Consider the following 15,060-nt stretch of genomic DNA (forward strand, 5'->3'; position numbering starts at 1 on the left):
TACATGGTCACTTTAATGTTGTTATTATATACTTTGTTGCTTATAAATAGACAACAATACTTTTCAGTTCATTTCATTGGCATATGTAGGAGGTACGGTATGTGGTAGTCGAGCACGCTTCGGCACGAAATGGGCCAGCTCGCACCGGAGATGTACCACACCCTAACAGAAGACCGGCGAGAAATAGCATTCTGCTGCGTTTCGTTCCGTGAGTGGGGGAGCCGGAGGCCCATATCCATTTCCTTACCCTTCCAAGTCCTTTCGTTTATTCCTCTCGCCAATCCTTTCTTAATCCCTTCCCAATTTAAATTCGGCAATCCGTTTGTAGAGGCGTAAGGTCTGTAATGGACCTTATGCCTCTCTGAATGTTCATGGGCGGTGGTAGCGCTTACCGTCAAGCGTCCCGACAGCTCCATTGCCGACTGTGACATAAAAAAAAATTGTTTTCTTTTAATACCCGTAGGCGTACCCGTAGGGCCGCAGTTTTTATGGGACCCTCACTGCCTATATTGTGATAGGCAGGGGAACTTTTTACTTACCTCCACTGCTCTCTCGCCACGCTCTTGGGCAATGTTGCATTGTGTGATACTAGGCTTATGGGTAAAAGTGTGTGTGCGATTCACACACGATAGAAGTGAAACTTCAGTAAATCGACAAAATAACGAAGTATAGAAAGAGAGATACCGATAATATAAAATAGTATGTATATTTCTGTTCTCATTCTTTGCCGGCATCATTCCACACATTTTTGTATTTGTGTCTCTTACCTGTCGCTTTTTCCGTTGCATCAGGTTTTAAATCACAACGGTTCTAAAGAAGTTTCACTTCAAAAATACTTCTAAAAAATTTCGATAAACTGTCTATAAAGTATAGCATAGAACACACATTCAACAACTTCTGCATATTTTTAATTGAGCGAAATAAAAAACACCGCCTTACAATCAATTTATATTTTCAAATTTTTTAATAACAATCTTCCTTTCGGCTCCGCTGCAATATTGTTGTCGGAATATATCAATTGTCCTCGAAGGTAAGTTTTCTTCACAACTCCTCTCAATTCCTTCCCAATATAAGGCGTTAGCTTAAATAAAATTAGATAAAATGGGTAAGGTTTGATGATGAGAGAATAAAAATATATTTGTTCGCTTTGATCATTATTTCAGTCTAATTGGATATTGTTTCGTTTAAACGATATTCATTAATAAAAAATGGATTAGCCGATCGTCCGATTACATTTTACATTTTACATCACATTCAGTTCGTTTCAGTAGATCCAGAGATTACCTGCTACAAAAAACTCAAAAATTCACATACTTTAGCAATTTATAATGTGGGTATAAAGTATAGATTTATAAACACAAACAATACAGCGACATAACGCGATTTAAATTTAATTCCGTTCCATATTCATAGATGAATTCAGAGAAAACTTGTTCATTCAAACAGAGTTTTATAGTTAAGTGATAAAAGAAAATTTACACATTCGTTTTATGATGCTTTATGGTCCTATGTTTTCACTCACCTTGTTTTTATGACGGATAATATTTGATGAAACTACAAACGTTTCATTTGGGTCAAATAAAATTATATCAGCATCGAGACCCGGTTTCAATGCGCCTTTTTGGCTTTCAAGACCACATAGATGTGCCGGACCACTACTTAGATATTTGCTTATCGCTTTCAAATCTAATCCACGCGCGTGCGCTTGAGTCCAAAAAAGAGATAATCCTATAAAATTTAATAGCTGACATGAAAATCATCGTACGTTGATTGTGAGAAAATGATTCTTTGCGTATTTTTTTTTTTAATTATTAGAAAGAATCTCAGGTTAGGTACATATGATATGATATGATTTATATATTTTATTAATCGTAATAATTTTGCTTTTAATACTGCATTGTATAATACCATTCTTACATTTCTTACTAGATAACCGGCCGCGGCTTCGCTTACGGAGTCAAAGGAATTGCCCATCCGTCTATCTTAAGACACAAACATAAAATTACTGCTTCTAATTATTGTTTCTGCTTTACTACGTTGTGATGTGAAAGAGTGACAAACAAACACACTCGCATTTTTAATATTAGCACAGATAACATACGGTACACATTAGTAAGGATAGTTGAAACAGCAATTTAACTATACAATCTAAATACATAATACCTAAATAAATCATATATAATTTACTTTGCTCCACTCAGTCAACTTACCAAACTGCACTGATGATATTCCACCCCAAGCTTCTAGATTGTTTTTACACTTTAACTCCGGAGTGCAAGGTGAATGATCCGATACTACCATATCTAAATCATCTTTCAATAAGTAAGCCCACAGCTTCTCCTATAGATTTTTTAATACAATGTCAATTATTCACATTTGTAGACATAAACAAGTAGGCGCACAAAATCGAAGCCAAAATATTATATTATTATTTCACCTTATTATCCTTCTCCCGAATAGGTGGTGCGCATTTATATACACTGTGACCTTTGGGAATTTCTTCAGCGCTTAAGGAAAGATAATGGTGGCAGGTTTCAGCAGTGACTCCACCACGCCAAGCCGGATGAGAGGCAGCCAAACGCGCTTGACGAGCTTCGACCAGTAGAGGCACTACATTCGCAGATGACACGTGCACAATGTGGACTCGTACGCTTTAATACATTTTGTTTCGGGGTGTTAGGGATTCTATTACTGTTGTATAGTAAATAGAATAAAAGTCTACGGTGACTTAGACAGAAATTTATGGCGAAATGTAATAAAATATCTTGTTGATAATGTCATCGCCGAATAAGAGAGATTATTTAAACAACAAAAAATGTTCCTACTCAGAATATTTAGGTTCATTAGGTGGATCCCAGGGGCAGCTAATTACATTTGTCTTACTATCGCAGTAGTTAAATAAATCACAATTGAAATAAATAACCATATTCATTTTTAAATAAGCACAGAAAACCCGTGATATCTAAAATATACTTACTCAGTGGTCTTAACAAAGTTATTTATGAGTGATATTGCGTCCAATTCCATTTTGGGCGGTCTTGATTCTAAATAGGTTTTGTAGTCCTCCGGATCTTGCATAATAGAAAAAAGTGTATTTATAACAATACATTTCATCGCATAATATACAAATTTAAAAATAAGTAGGCGGCTTTAAAAATACATAATTCACAGTAATGCCAAACGGCATAACCGAGTTTCATATACATATTACTATATGTTTTTATTTTTCCGCTATGAATTGAAAGCTGCCCACAATCACCATTAAATATGGGTATTCTTCATCTACGAGTATATTTTGAATTTAGTATTGGTATTTTGGTTTTATTTTGTATATTTATATATTAATTATTGTTTTAAGAGCACACTATTGGTATTACGTTAAATATGTACAGTTCGTATGTACCTTGTGCTTTTTTCTTCGCCATGCACGGTGTATCGTCTTCAAGTTCAGCATGAAACTGAAAATAAGTGAAAGAAATCATTGCAGATTTTGGGATTCCAATTATTTTCCTAAATAAAAAAAGATCACTGCAATTTTAATATTGAAACTGATCCCTAGAACGTTTTGATTATTCAGGAAGCTGAAGTGGTTGTACCATGTTTGTTTTTGTTTGGGAAAGAAAACAATAATCACTCGTAACGTTATATTCTCTTACGTATCAGATGATAAAATCTGTAGGTTAATTATTTTTATACTACGGTCCCTTGGGTACCTAACAAAAACCTATGAAGATAAAAAATTTAGGTACAAAGTATTAAGTATGTGTGGCATATTGGCTACGTAATAATAATATATATAAATATTATAATCACAGATAACATAATACATTATAATATAAACAGAAGACGACATTGTTATATCTAACGGATTGTTGTTTGATGTAATGCATATTAAACCATATGAATAGCATATTCCTTTTTTAAGTCTCAACATGTTGTAATACATTAGTTTTTATGTTTCGAGAAATCATAATTTTAGATGTATTCAATAATGAATATCAATAAAATATTGCGTTTTGTAAACGTATATTGGACCGCGTCGTATGCACCAAACTTACGACTATTATGATTGATAGACGCGTCTACATGATTTAAAACCGACGTCCCCAAAATGAAGGAGGTGGTCAATATCTGTATTGTTTTGGCTTTGTTACTCGATAACTCAGTGGGTTTGGACGATTGACGTAATATTTTTGTGTTTAATATTAAATTTAATTATTTAATTGTTGCCATTTGGTCCCACTTTAGCATTTTGAGAGTGTAACCTTCCCCCTTTTATAGTAGAAAACAATGATTATTTTGTATTTCGGTACGCACATTCTAAACATTGTTATTTTTTAAGTAGATTGATTATGAATAGCATTAAAATTACATTAATCCAAACCATTTTATATGTGACGATAGTGTCGATCGATCGACCATCTCTACCTCTAACACTATATGGTAATTCTTCTACTACAACAACAACTACACTTACAGCCAATACTGATCCAGTTCCTTCAAGCGCCTGGAAAGCTTGTTTCAGATCTTCAACACCTACATTAGGAAATTCATCCACTCCGCTGGGACAAAGAAAGCATTTGAAACCAACGACACCGGCGTCAACGAGATCTTGAAGAGAGTCCTGAAATAAACATACATAAGAAAGGTTAAATATAGATGATATGACGTAATAGCCATTAAAAAAGATTTAATAGTAATTTAATATCTAACTCGTCATATAATAATACCCTCTTGTCCCATCTAGATCATAAATGTACTTAAGGTTAGCAGTAAATCATTGTTGTGGTTGTTTATGGGCAGCATGTGAAGCTTACGAATTAATTCTACTCGTTTGGTTGCTATTATAATATAAAATATACGAACGTTTACCGTTTATTTTATGTAAATTAAACATTTAAATTATACCTTATCTCAGAAACTTATAAACAAAACGCAATACATATTATTTGTCTGTATTTTTTCATTTTTATTGAATTGAAAAAATAAAATAATAACAATGTTGAATTAGTCATCTTAGTTCGTAGGTAGGTACCTGATTTCCTACTATAACTCCACCCCAGAATCCAACATCAACATACACATTTCCGTTGGCAGACGACGCTTTAACCTTTAGATTTTCCAATGTCGTTGTCGGTGGAATTGAATTTCTGCAACAATCGAAAAAATACATTTTTTATAGTAACCACAGTCTTTAATTTTGTTTAAAGATATTACATAGATAAGAGTTTATTCAAGTAAGATTATTAGGTATTATTTCATATATGCGATTAATTAGGTAGGATCATCAAATTCGTAGCATTATTATCACTTTATGTTCTATGAATGCGTAGTAATGTAGCTATCTGCTTCAAAATAACCCGATTATCCATACAGCTATTCAACGAACTACCAGTCGCAGCGCTACAAAGGCTAGCAACTTTATTACTTGGCACTTGCATATCTACATTATCTCTCGAGTGTATACAATAATGAGTTCTGGTTGAGGCTGATAAAAAATATATTTCAATATGGCCGTATAGCTATATATATATATATTACAAATATATAATTTGCTTTTTACACGCTTTTAATTAGCTTCACCTGTATGTTTGTATGTTTGTTTGTATGTTTTTTTGTATGTTTGTTTGTTTGTAACCGACTTCTTCGGGCGCGATTTTGACCCACTTTAAACGGCCAGATTTCGTTCAAACTTTGTAGATTTATTGAGGACCGATGACAATACACTAATTTGATAAAATTATTCCTTCTTTCAATTTGCAAAATATGATAAAAGCGTGTTTTTTAGTTTTTTTAAACTATTATTATTTTATATATTAATAATCTTTGGTACCTACTCGTTCGGGAAAGTTACGTACCTATAGCGTGAACTGTACATACATACAGAGCGCAGAGATTTTGGGTTTGGTTTTATTAAAAGCAATATTTTTTAATTTTCAGATATTTAGTAGAAATAGATATATTATTTATTCCAAAAGTCAGACACTCTTGGCAGGATCAATAAATCCACTTTTACAACACCTATTCATATAACAAACATATTATAAATTGTTTTTAAAAGACGAAATACAAGAGGAATAAATTAAGATGGTGTTTTGTTTTAACTTGACTTTTATGAGTAATAAACACATTTAAATGCTATTTGAATGGCAATTGATAAAATTCTAATAAAGTTAATGTAGAGATCTTTAATGGAAAGCAAATAAGTGTACCTACGTATGTACAAGTAAATACAATTATTAAGTAGTTAATAAATTATCATGCATTTATTAGCTCAATTACATTTTAGGAAGCGATCTGGTCGAGTCATTTACAAATGTACATTTTTTTATATTATTATTATCAGAAATTGTCGAGCTAAGTACTAAAAAGACCCATTACTTTGCTTGTAGTTATGAAACTATAAAAGTTATATTTTGTGATCGTGTGAAATAATAAATAAGATATATTTACAGTGGCATATCAACAATAGTTGTAATCCCTCCCGCAGCTGCAGCATTGGTAGCGGTACGGAAACCTTCCCAAGCAGTTCGTCCAGGCTCATTGACATGCACGTGGGAGTCCACCACGCCTGCCATCAATGCTAACTCACCGCCATCTATAACCTGGGAGAGTAATAACGCTATCTATTAAATGCAACATCGAAAAGGAGATAAATATAAGTGTTTTTTTTTGTGTTTCATTTTAGTTATATTCTTAAAGTTATTTCTATTAATCACACCAACAGTGCATTGGTACAAAAAATCTAAAAAAACAGTTAACACCCGGTATTATTATCTATTCTCGTCTTATTAATACTATTTTCAAAACTGGTACATCTTTCAAGGTATGAGGATCTCTCTGATCTGTATAAATATTATTCCTTTACTTGACTTATTTTACAGTTATTCAATAATTGAAACACTTCAAATCTTAATTTCGATCATTATTCGGAAAAAGATTGGTTGAGAGTGTTATCGAACCTGGAGACTGGTTAAATGTTAAGGGCAGGACCCTGTAGGTAAGTTAGATTCAAAATCTCGATTACAGTAAAATAAAAACCGACTAATTAAATGTATTTGGAATGTCAATAACTATACATAAATCCTTATAGAGCCCTGGGCCCATATCGCATTTTTATAATCCTTTCTAATTTTACAAACAGGCAAGTTTGTTTGTTTGCTAATGGAACAGTTTTATAATATTTTTGCATCTAGAGATAAAAGCTTACTTTTCAGCACGATGAAACATAATTCATAAGGGAATATGCCTTTACTACGCGGGCGGAGCCACGGTCGGATAACTGATTTAAAATAATACATGGCCATTTATTGGCTTGTGCAACAAATTAATTTATCATAGTGATTCAGTAAGGCAGCTCGTCGCTCGTCAAATACTACTATTATTAATTCAGCAAGTCCATTAAAATATCTTGATGATCGAAGAAATTAAGAGCTATAAATTTTATTGGTCTCACAGGTCACTTGTTTAATATCTTGGTTGCATTTTATTGCAATTTTTTGATTTATATATGATATGAAAAAGTTAAACTATACAACCATTTACATTTGATATAAAATGTGCAGCGAATCATATATTTTGTTAGCATTAGGAAAAGATAAGAACTTTTATGGTCCAAAATAATATAAGGTCATGGACAATATTCCATTATTAATTTGCGTTTATTTTAGTAGAAGAGAAATATCCTTCTTATAAGGATATTTTTTTCATAAAAAAGGGAATAACGAGTTGAATTTATATCACATGAGAATATCGGGAATATTGTATTGTATACTATTCTTTATTTTATTATCATATAGCAGTAAATTTCGTGGGCAAGTAAACCGTTGCAATATAGTAGCGTCCGCCGTCCAGGAATGAAGAAAAATCATATTGAACTCAAATACTAAGATAGTAACGTTTTTTATACTATTCGTACAAGCACAGATAACATAATACTAGACAAGGTACCTAAGTAGACAAGTACCTACCATTGGTACAATTCTCGTAAAAACTTATACAGATGGTTGGATAACAAATTCGTTTTAAATTTAAAAATAACCATTAAGTGTTATAATCTTTGTAGATTATATTATAGTATTTAGTGTTTTAAGATTCTACCTTCCGGGGACCGGGCCGCGGCCAGGTTTTGCAATCAGACCGCAGACTTATATACAGTAGTTGTTCACATTTTATTTGGGTACCTCAACCTTATATAAACCTCACTTCTTATAATATTTTGAAACTGGTTCGATAGGAAGGTCTTGTGATCTTTTTGCTTTTTTAAGGCCCTTGTGTAAACCTCAAAGTTATTTTAGTATTTTTATTTATTCGGTTCAAAACTATAGATCAGACAAATTTTAAATGAGAAATACATAAACAAACACGTAGCAAAGGATCAATTAAATAATGTCTTAGAGAGAATTAACATGTCCTTTCTTTGGACGAGTCTATATAATAAATTGGTTTCGATTTAATTAAATTGAAGCGCATATAAATAATGCGTAAACGTAAATTTAAATTTAGTCGCAAAAGTTGGCATGTCTTGCCTGTCTTAAGAGATATTGGATAGATCATATCTACATAATGGTTAAAAAATAATGAAGATAAAAACATAATAAAAATGGAGAGTTATTTACGTTCAACAATTGATTTGTCTTTATCAACAAGCATCTTGACCTTCAAAAATCATCTTCATTTATAGATGGCAGACAGAGAGAAATAATCGCATCACAAGAAATAAAAATAAAGTATAAAATATACTTACCTCAACACTTTTACCACTGTCCTTTACTATTCTGAGAGCTTCATTTCGGTTTACTATTTTTTCGATTACTCCATTCTCGTCAACCAATACACCACCATCGAAAATTTTTGTTTCTGTGACAACTTTTTTGCTTATAAACAGTTTCTTGATGTTAGCTGACATTTTATAAAATCAATACACAACGTGACGACCTGAAACCCTCGGTTCAACTGCTACAAATAACTGATAAGAGAACGCTGACGCGTACTCTGCTATTATATAATATTTATGTACTTCTAATTAGAACTTCAATGCTAATGAATCGGCCTCTACAATTCAGCTATTATCATCAATGAATTACATTATTCTCTATATCTATTGCCTTGGTGTTTTTAAATATATAATTTACTCGACATTACTAATTAATGATAATATACCGAAACTAATGTAGCAGCATATTTTTATAAGCTTTAATATTAATTTAATTGATACTAATTTTTCATTTAGAAATAGACCTTGCAGTTAAGTTGACGAATCGCCTAATAAATGCCAATGATTCACCTTGAACTTGACTCGAAGAGGAATGCTCCCGTAGCAATACCCTTAGTATTGCAAATATCCAAGATACTCGGCTCACCTAGTTTTAAGTAAACACACATCAGACCGGTTCATTTTTAAAATATAAACAAAAGGGCAGGAAATTCTTCAATGTATTTATCAGTTCAATAAACTTTCTGCTCTTCATAACTTGAATTTTGTATGAAATCATACGTCGGCATTTAGAACAAAAAGAAATAAAATATCCATTAGTATATTAATAACCACAAACAAAACAAGAATATGTATAATTTCGTAATTTATCTGCTTAAATAACTAATTATTTCGTGTTCACTAAGAGACTTTAGGCCATATTTTTTCATAAGCTTACTTTACAATATAATAAAATGCTACGTTATTATACTATATACTATAACTTCTTTATTAATAAAAGTGAATCAATTATTTTAAGCTCCTATAAAGTTCTACCGAATTGGCATTGTCATTCGTCAGCCAAGTAAGCAAGTAGAAGACCCACTCCCATGCATTATATTTTTTATCACGCATGAATGAAGTGGAAATCGAAATAATAATCGAAGCATTATAAAATAATCAACGCCACGCCTAATGCTACAATTTCAATTGTAATTAGAATTTTCTTTCACATTGTTTTTTTTATTAATTTTATATTCCGGTAATTATAGCAATACATATTTTTAAATAAATCGTCTAATTCTTTCTTGCTTAACGAAAACAAATTCCTGTCATTGTACATAAGTGGAATCACTAAAATTTTTCCCTTTTATAGTCATGATGTGGGACCATGCAACATTCGATAAAAATTTGCGAGAAAATTAAATGAAGTTACTAACGGAGAATTTACACTATATCACAAATTAACTATGATTTAATTTTTAACCAACTCTCCCAAAAAGAGAGCAAGTTATTAATTCGACTGATTTTTTGTATTAATGACCTCATAACTTTTTACTGGGTCAGCCGATTTAGAGCTGAAAAAGAATCATATTATTTTTTTATTTGAAAGCTGATGCCTACTAAATGATCCCATTTAATTTGCTGTAATTCTGATAATTTGAAGGTCATTTGATTTTTGTTTAAAAGTAATTATCATATCATTCATCGATATTTTCAGCTATTGTAAACCAATTTTATTTTTAGTTTTAAAGAGTTTATAATCAAAGGGTGGTCCCATTATCATCAAGTCAGGTTCTGATTAAGGTACCTCAATAAAACCGACGAAAAACTAAATAACAATGTAATAAAATTAGTCAAGTCGATTTTGACCCACTTCACAGTTTCCGATTGAGCTTAAATTTTACTTTTACTTAGTTATATCACAAATAATATTATGATACTATATATGTAACTCTAGTAAACTCGTTCATTTTTTAATTAACCCTCGTTTTGCACTTAGTAGCGATAAAAAAATATTGTTAAAAAAAAATTCATTAACAGACTTGTGGCTTGAAGTTGGTCTCAGTGTTTTTGTTTAAAGAGTAATTTATAAATTTCCATGGGAGCTGCAAAATGCTATTATTATTAACTATTCACATAGTACAACGTCCTAAACAGAAAACTTCCTCGAGGAGACTAGGTCGGGTATTAAATCAATGAGCGTAACAAGGGCAATGCCAATTTCAGGGTCCACTTAGTAGGTTTACTGTTAGTCGATACGACGACGGTGACTGCATGCCGGCAAACAATGCGAGTGACATTGGCGGGAAGAAAGGAAGATACGCAGCTTGCATAGTAATTATGGCGCTTTACCGCCCGCTCATCGCGGAACCACGTATTCCCACATGAAAAAGAAACCTCGCAGCTACAATATCACAGTTTAACCTACTTGATATGTACGTCGTTAATTAATTATTAGCAGATAATAATTGAAATATAATGTCCGAATATGTGATATGGTGTTTATAGTGCTCCAAAAACTGCTGTAGTGAACGTAAGTAGATACTTTTCAATTAATAAATATCCAGTGATGTATATATTTAACATAAAAAAAATATTTGATAATATGCTTAGTTTATTATATATTTATTTTATACAGTCATTACTGTAACAAAATTAAATAGATTAATTATAATTACAGTAAGTACATTGAGTGTATTTGTAAAATAGTAAATAAACCTTACACAACAACATAAATAGGTATATTAAACACTCTATCCATCCAAAAGTAAACTAAATAAAATTCATAAATAGTTTGCTTGATTGTATTTGGTTTTTGTGAATTTAAATGGCTGTTATTAAATTAGTTGTAAACAAATTAATTTGGGTTTAAGTGGTATAAAGATATATTGTTATAATAAAAATTTACTGCTTATGATTATAAATACAATAAATCGCACCTAAACAATCTTATAATGACGCTTTTAATAATATTCTATTTGTCCTAAAAAATAATAAGTATAATTTAAATATGTATGTATTATTTAAAACTCTATAAAACTGCAAATGTCAGGATGGTATTAAATATATTTATAAATAACTTTATACTATCTCCCAAACGTTATCGTGGATCTTGAAAGAGATTAATTTATATTTAATTTCGAAATGTTTAGTCCTTATTTGATCACTTTTCATAATTTTGTATATGACGTTTTAATCCATACACTTGCAATAATTTATAATTGAAGACATTATGTCGTCTCTGATAGGTATATGAATAATAGATGAAACATTTGCGGAACTAACAAGATATTTTATTAAATGTCAGTAGACCTTTGTTCGTGACATTTCCATATCCCAAAAAAGTAAGCGACGAATTAACAACAGCAAGCTAAATCATAACATTGCGTTGTTATAAATTATAGGTATTTAGAGCTTTGTCCTTCCAGAAAGCCTTTATTTTTTTGTGAGGCAGATGAGTCCCAAAATTCGATAATACATAATACACATATGCGTAGGTGCGAGATGTGAAGCTCGATGACACCGAGGTATTAACACTAGGACACTCGTGCGTTGTCAGCTCAGTCGCACGGCACCCGCGACGCCGGCGCAGGCGTAGATACTGGATACTGAGACGAAGACAACCATTGCGAATCTTATCGTTGTTAAGTAAATCTGTAACAGGTATGATTAATCTCTATTATTGAAATGTCCATATATAGATATGTCTATATGTAAAGGCCTTCTCTAATTTTTACGAGGATATAGATATGCTTTTATTACTTTCAGAATAAAAATCGGAGTTGTATACATAACCATCCCCGTTATGGGGTTAAGAATATTATCAGTGGTAAGTTATTTTAATTATTCATATTACTTAAAGTAACAAATTCTGCAGTATAATTGTTTAAAATAAACTATTTAAAGATTAAAAGGCAAAAATATAGTCTTATAAAAGTACTCTAGTTCATTGTCAATTTATATATGTGCATAATAATTTAATATTTATTGTTAACACAAAAAACCGGCTACTAAAATTTAAAAGATTAAAACAATTGCAAAGTAGGAATCTCTTTTCAGTTCATTAATTTGTAGCAGTCCGGCTTTTCATTTTTGTAAAAATTATTTTATTTCAATATTTTTAGACTTATTAGAATGATCATTTTATTATAATCTAACATTTGATAGCACTCGATTTATTAGAATTTCCTACTCAAACTGCAATAAAACATAAAAGTTAAACAAATTAAATATATACGCAAACATCGTTAAAAATTGTGTAATTTAATAGTGTACTTGATGCTTTTTATATATTTTCTTAGATTGTTTATCACCAGTAATCCCTTATTTAGTTTCTTTTAATTGTTTTTATTTATCCATTGTCACTTTTACGATTAAAAGAATATATTTAGACCGCTCACATAAAAATATGACAAGCCTTTTAGATTCTAGGACTTGCCAAAGAAATATACCTACATACATACACACGAAAAACATCATTTTTACGCAGGCGTCGGGTAAAAACTTTAATATCTAGGTAAAGATGAAAGACTAAAAACATCGTTTATAAAAAATATTAATAAATATGAACACGTATTTTACATATAATATCATAACCTAAAAACGTAATTAAAATGACATGGCACACATTTCCAACGGTATGAATAAAATCATTAAGGTCACAATAGATGATTATAAATAAATACCTTAATCTGTAACTCTTTCTGTTCGCCGCAAATGTAGAACGGTAAATCTGTTATAATATATTGTAATTAAACACCAATTAAATATATGTCACCAGTCATTTTCGCTCAACACACAAAATATTGAAACTAGAACAAATATGAAATGTTGTAGGTGAAAATCTCAATAATAGCCTTAAACATTTTAACAGACTTAGGACTTGGACGCGTTTGCTGCAATTCGGTTTTGGCAATAAATTAGTTTATATAAATTGACAAATAAAGTAGCAACTCCATTAAAGTTTTCTTTTTCACAACGAAAATATTTATAATATTCCTTTTATATTAACTATTACTAATGAGTGTTATAAAATTTCCGCGAACGACTTCTCTCGCGTGTAGTTCCTACAATATTTTATACATCGTGAATTTGCGAAGATGTTTTTATAAACTTTTGATGCGTATTTCATTTCAACTATTAATTTAAACAAAAAATCCATGTTTTATTTTGAAATTCTTAGTATGATTATGTCAATGACACCTCATTCAATGATATATTCGCGAATTTATTTTATATTCCTCTTTTACCTACAAGTTCACCAAATAATCAGTGTATCGACTGCCGCCACCATAAAAGTACTTTTTTTTTAAATAATATAATAGGGTATAATATAATAAACAATTTTGCTAAAATCTGCCCAGTGGTTTAAACCTGATTGACGCACATATAATTTCTCGATAATTTTGTAGATCTGACGGTCTCCCAAAACAATAGGAATGTATCATTTATGAATACCTATGCTGTGGGCACCAGTATTTTTTCTGACTAGCCGTCCGTACTATAGGAACAAAAAGAAAAGTTGCTTGTATGTCCAATAGACAGCTTCAGAGGTAGAAAAATTTCAAAACCAATTAAAAATCCATGGTGAATTTTTTCAATTGAATCTCTTATTACTTCATTACAATTTTAGAAATATAAAAGAAATAGATTTTTTTTTTCTTTCTAATAGTTGTGTACTTATATGAGTAGGTACATTCTATTTTATATAAGAAGATAAGAAATTCACACTCAATTCAGTAAATATTTTTTGTTACCACGGTAAAGATCATAAGCCGATAAAAATATAGTTTTTGAGGCGAAAAAATACGTAGTTCTCTAACAAACCTATTAAATATAAAGCAATCGATATGAATCTCCTTAACTATTCTTCACACGATCTTATAAGAACAACATAGTTTGCATATAAAATAATAATAATTAGTAGGTAAGTACTTAGTTTTTACTTGTCTTATACATATACCAATCGTTATACTTTGGTAGAACCCCTGGCCCTATGGAATAAGATGAAAATAAAAACAGTTACTTAATGATAATAAATATATTAAAATGTACATAATATTCTAAATAACTAAACAAAACAAATCTTATAACAGTAATTTAAAGAAGCCAGTTTTTAACACATTTATAGTTAATTTCCAATTAGCCAAAACAATGATCATTTCAAAAGAGTCAATAAACGCATTATTCAGAAATTAGAATAATCTCTGAATGATGAGTTATGGTTAGCAAATTTTATTACAGAAACAGATTTATTAGTTTATGAGTATTATAATATTAATGTATATTATTATAGTGTGTTATATATTACATTTTATGTTTTACCATTAAACATTCGAGTAAAAAAGCATAATTATAAAATA

At 30.7% G+C, this 15,060-nt stretch overlaps 2 protein-coding genes across 4 annotated transcripts in view; one reads left to right on the forward strand and one right to left on the reverse strand.

Moving 5' to 3' along the window:
- Positions 1–938: 938 nt before the first annotated feature.
- Positions 939–8,973, reverse strand: LOC119835037 (allantoinase-like). Its single transcript, XM_038359628.1, has 10 exons — positions 8,747–8,973; positions 6,454–6,605; positions 5,036–5,150; positions 4,478–4,624; positions 3,404–3,458; positions 2,978–3,071; positions 2,438–2,651; positions 2,211–2,340; positions 1,523–1,728; positions 939–1,081 (listed from the first exon to the last, which is right to left on the reverse strand). The coding sequence occupies exons 1-10, from the start codon at positions 8,906–8,908 to the stop codon at positions 947–949; spliced, it is 1,410 nt and encodes a 469-aa protein (XP_038215556.1). The 5' UTR covers positions 8,909–8,973; the 3' UTR covers positions 939–946.
- A 2,205-nt stretch (positions 8,974–11,178) lies between these two features.
- The window catches only part of LOC119834935 (probable chitinase 10), a 29,818-nt gene continuing 25,936 nt past the window's right edge, over positions 11,179–15,060 (forward strand). For 2 of the 3 annotated variants that reach the window (XM_038359481.1, XM_038359483.1), the window contains exons 1-3: positions 11,179–11,231; positions 12,196–12,361; positions 12,467–12,527. In XM_038359481.1, the coding sequence (XP_038215409.1) occupies positions 12,504–12,527 (24 nt within the window). In that variant the 5' untranslated portion in view covers positions 11,179–11,231; positions 12,196–12,361; positions 12,467–12,503. Of the gene's footprint in view, positions 11,232–12,179; positions 12,362–12,466; positions 12,528–15,060 lie in introns of those variants that run through there. The other variant, XM_038359482.1, reaches the window with a different exon arrangement.

This window comes from Zerene cesonia, chromosome 20 (genome assembly GCF_012273895.1).
Source record: "Zerene cesonia ecotype Mississippi chromosome 20, Zerene_cesonia_1.1, whole genome shotgun sequence".
Classification (NCBI taxonomy): Eukaryota; Metazoa; Arthropoda; class Insecta; order Lepidoptera; family Pieridae; genus Zerene; species Zerene cesonia.

What these genes read in the sequence shown, in the direction of transcription:
- LOC119835037 (XM_038359628.1), bottom strand. Translation starts at nt 8,908, where the DNA reads ATGTCAGCTAACATCAAGAAACTGTTTATAAGCAAAAAAGTTGTCACA. An exon ending in ACAGTGGTAAAAGTGTTGAG is followed by an intron (nt 6,606 to 8,746) that starts GTAAGTATATTT and finishes TTACTCTCCCAG; the next exon opens with GTTATAGATGGCGGTGAGTT. An exon ending in GGCGAAGAAAAAAGCACAAG is followed by an intron (nt 3,072 to 3,403) that starts GTACATACGAAC and finishes CTATTATGCAAG; the next exon opens with ATCCGGAGGACTACAAAACC.